Consider the following 3,185-nt stretch of genomic DNA (forward strand, 5'->3'; position numbering starts at 1 on the left):
ATGAGTGCGTGTGAGTGGTTACAGGAAAGGGGGCGGAGTCGCGTGGTGGGGCCAAGCGAGGACAGAACTACCTAGGCCGGCTAGTGAGAGGGATGCGAGGCTCGCGTCCTGGGCGGCCGGATACCAGCGTAGTCCACGTCGCCCAGCATGGATCTGAGCCCCGGTATTCTCCAAACGCTGCGCTCTGATTAGCTGCCCCTAGTTTGCGTCGCTCTGGAGAACTCAGTCTTCTCGTCGTCTAGGCCTAACATGCATAGCAGCTAGGATAAGGGAATAGGAGACTCATTAATGCCTTTTTATCTTTTTACTTCCACTTCCTCTTTTCATCCCCGCCTCCTCTAACCCTCCTCCTTCTCTTTCCTCTTCCTCCTCACTTTCTTCTTTTCTCCTTTCTTCCCTGGAGATTGAATCTAGAGCCTTTCCACTGAGCTACATCCCCAGCCAGCTCTACATCCCCTACCCCTGCCTTTTTTGTTTTTCATTTTTAAGCCACTAAATTGCCCAGGATGGACTTGAATTTGTGATCCTCCTGCTTCAGCCTCTCGGAGTGCTGGGATGACCAACCTGCACCAGGATGCCTGGCTAATACTTTTTTTTCATCCCCATCTTCCTAAGGCAGTAGTGCTTAAGGTGTGATAGTAAGGTAAGAGTAAGACCCCATGTACCCGCTCTGGGGAAACAAATACGCAGTGGTCTCACAGAAATGTGAATAAAGGCAGAGATTTCAGATTATTTCAGTAGTCAGGACTGGTTGAAATTATTTTCGCATAAAACTCACTTTTTTTCCATTTCACTTCTCAAACGCACTGGAAGAGATAAACTGATTTATTGCCTTTCCATGACTGCTGACTTAAAATTTTTCAGTGTAATTGTATCGACAGGGTTTTTTATACTAAAATCCTATAAACAAAAGGAAAAGACATATTGTAGTATTAGTACTCAATGAAGAATATTTTCAGGAGAGGATTATTAGACGTGGTTGATTTCAGCAAAGAAATGTCCTACCCACATATCCCTCGTGTGGATAAGACTGAAGTGCTTGTCAGCAGGTGCATTTGGCTCTGGATTAAGGACTACTGGATGTGGGCTGTGAAATAACACACACACATATCCTATAGTTATTAAATATAAATTGGCTTGTGCTAGACTTGGAAGAGGCATTTAGTGTGCACCTTGAGGTTCCTTTCCAGCCTTTGTCCTGTTTTTCAATGACTGGTAGAAAACATGGAAGTAATCATCTAGATGCATCAAGTGGGAAAACAAAAAGCTGGCAGACCAAGGCTACCTTAGCCAGCTGGAGCACTAGGCCAAGACTAGCAAAAAGAAATTCTTCTGGGTTTAATACTAAACCATACACCCAAGATCCAAGAAAGTGCCTGCATGAGTCCCAGGGAGGGAGCCTGGTCACAGCAGCTTGGGTCAGAGCCAGCAGATCCACATCCACAGATCTCCAAATTGAAGAAACGACCTTGGCTCAGGCTGGGTGAATGAAGCACAGCGTGGTTTTGGTACCTGTAGTATTGTTTAGAAAGTGTTGGCACTAAAGGCGATTCTCCCACTGTAAAAATGAGCAAAGGGTATCAACAAAATGTCATGTTACAATAATTAGGAGACCGGAATAATTACCAGTAAGGTTTCTCAAACAAGACAAAGCCAAAAGATAAAGGATTTAATGTGGAAAAATAAAAACTAATGACGAAGAGAGTATTGACTCTTGAGGGTTTACTAACAGCAGTCCCAACAGCCACCATTTATTTAGCGCTACCACTATGAGTGTCACAGTGCTACCTATCTGTATACTTCATATTAACCCATATCCCTACTGGCAATCATGCCCAAAACACAAAAGTGTTTTTCCCCATTTGACATGGAACAAACAGCAAGCAGCATGGGAATTTTGATTAAATAACTTTTTCCTCTTTTGCTGTGCTTCATTTGCTTAAACCATCAGTGATTTATAACTTCCTTTGACTCTGAATTAGCAAGTATTCCTTTGGCTTCAGGGGTTTTTCCCAGGATTACACGAAGCTGCTTGGGATGGAAGGTCCTCTGGGATGGGAGATCCCAGTGGTGACCCTGGATGTCTGTGACAGATGCTGAGTGCTGGCTGGCACTTTCTTTTCCAAGCATCTTCTCCCCTAGAGGAAGCTACAATATTTTCTTACTTGACAGGCACAGGAGGGCACCCCAAGGGGACCAAAGCAAAAATAGGAAAGACTTCTGACTTCTAAGCTCCAAAACTTTCCAACATCACTTTCTCCACCTCTGTCGCCAAATAAAGTTCCGAGTGTGGCCGAGTTCAGGGAGCTGAAGAAACAGATTCAACCTCTAGATGGCAGGTGTTGCGCACTGTTGTTGCAAAGGAGGCACCCACTGGGATGGGAGAAATCTGTCACAGAACTCAAACTCATTTACTTTGTCTGTGGCTAACCCAGGAGTTGAGCCCAGATCTGCCCAATACGTAAGGCCGTGTGCTTCCCACAAAATATACCACCTCTCATACCTCAGGCTTCACATATTCTGTGTGTTCCGTAAGGCAAAACTTGGCCCTAAACCTGCATCTGATTTGGAGGCATATTTCAGCTCAATGTAAGAAATGACTTTCTGGAACTGCAAATGTTTCCCAAGAAGGGAATGAACAGACATAGTAAATGTTTCGTCCCTTCAAATATTCAGGCAGAGAGAGGTATTGACTGGAGAAGCTGCAGAGAACATGTGTGAATCAGGTGCTAGACTTTGACCTTTAAGTTTTCTCCCAAAATTTATATTCCACAATATATGGTAGAAGGTACTAAAAGTAGAAAAACTTGGAAGAAAAATAGAAGATGTTATTTGTCCACTTTAGTCCCGAATGAAGAACTTTTAAAACAATAATTTAAAATGAGATCTTAATGCATTTAAAACACATGACAAAAATCAGCATCTATTTATGGGAGAGTCTTTTAGAGAACCAAGAATAATGGAGAACTTTCTTAATGTCATAAAATGCCTATTAACCTGGAGCAGACTTCATGATTAATGATAAACATTAAAATCTTTCCCTTTAATGTTGGGACTCAGATATAAATCCTTGCTATCACAATTGCTATCCATTAATGTTCCGAAAATTGTAGGTAGAAAGGTAAGGCAAGAAAAAGATGAAAGGATAAGAATTGGAAACATAAAGCTAGTGTTTATCTCTGAGA

At 42.5% G+C, this 3,185-nt stretch overlaps 1 protein-coding gene across 1 annotated transcript in view; it reads right to left on the reverse strand.

Annotated features, from left to right (window-relative positions):
* Tmed3 (transmembrane p24 trafficking protein 3) overlaps nucleotides 1-149 on the reverse strand; it is an 8,336-nt gene extending 8,187 nt beyond the window's left edge. Inside the window, exon 1 of the mRNA XM_010631803.3 lies at nucleotides 125-149. Coding sequence (XP_010630105.1) covers nucleotides 125-149 — 25 coding nt within the window. The remainder of the gene's footprint in view (nucleotides 1-124) is intronic.
* Between the last annotated feature and the right edge of the window lie 3,036 nt (nucleotides 150-3,185).

This window comes from Fukomys damarensis, unplaced genomic scaffold (genome assembly GCF_012274545.1).
Source record: "Fukomys damarensis isolate Sample0158 unplaced genomic scaffold, DMR_v1.0_HiC HiC_scaffold_7, whole genome shotgun sequence".
Taxonomy (NCBI): domain Eukaryota; kingdom Metazoa; phylum Chordata; class Mammalia; order Rodentia; family Bathyergidae; genus Fukomys; species Fukomys damarensis.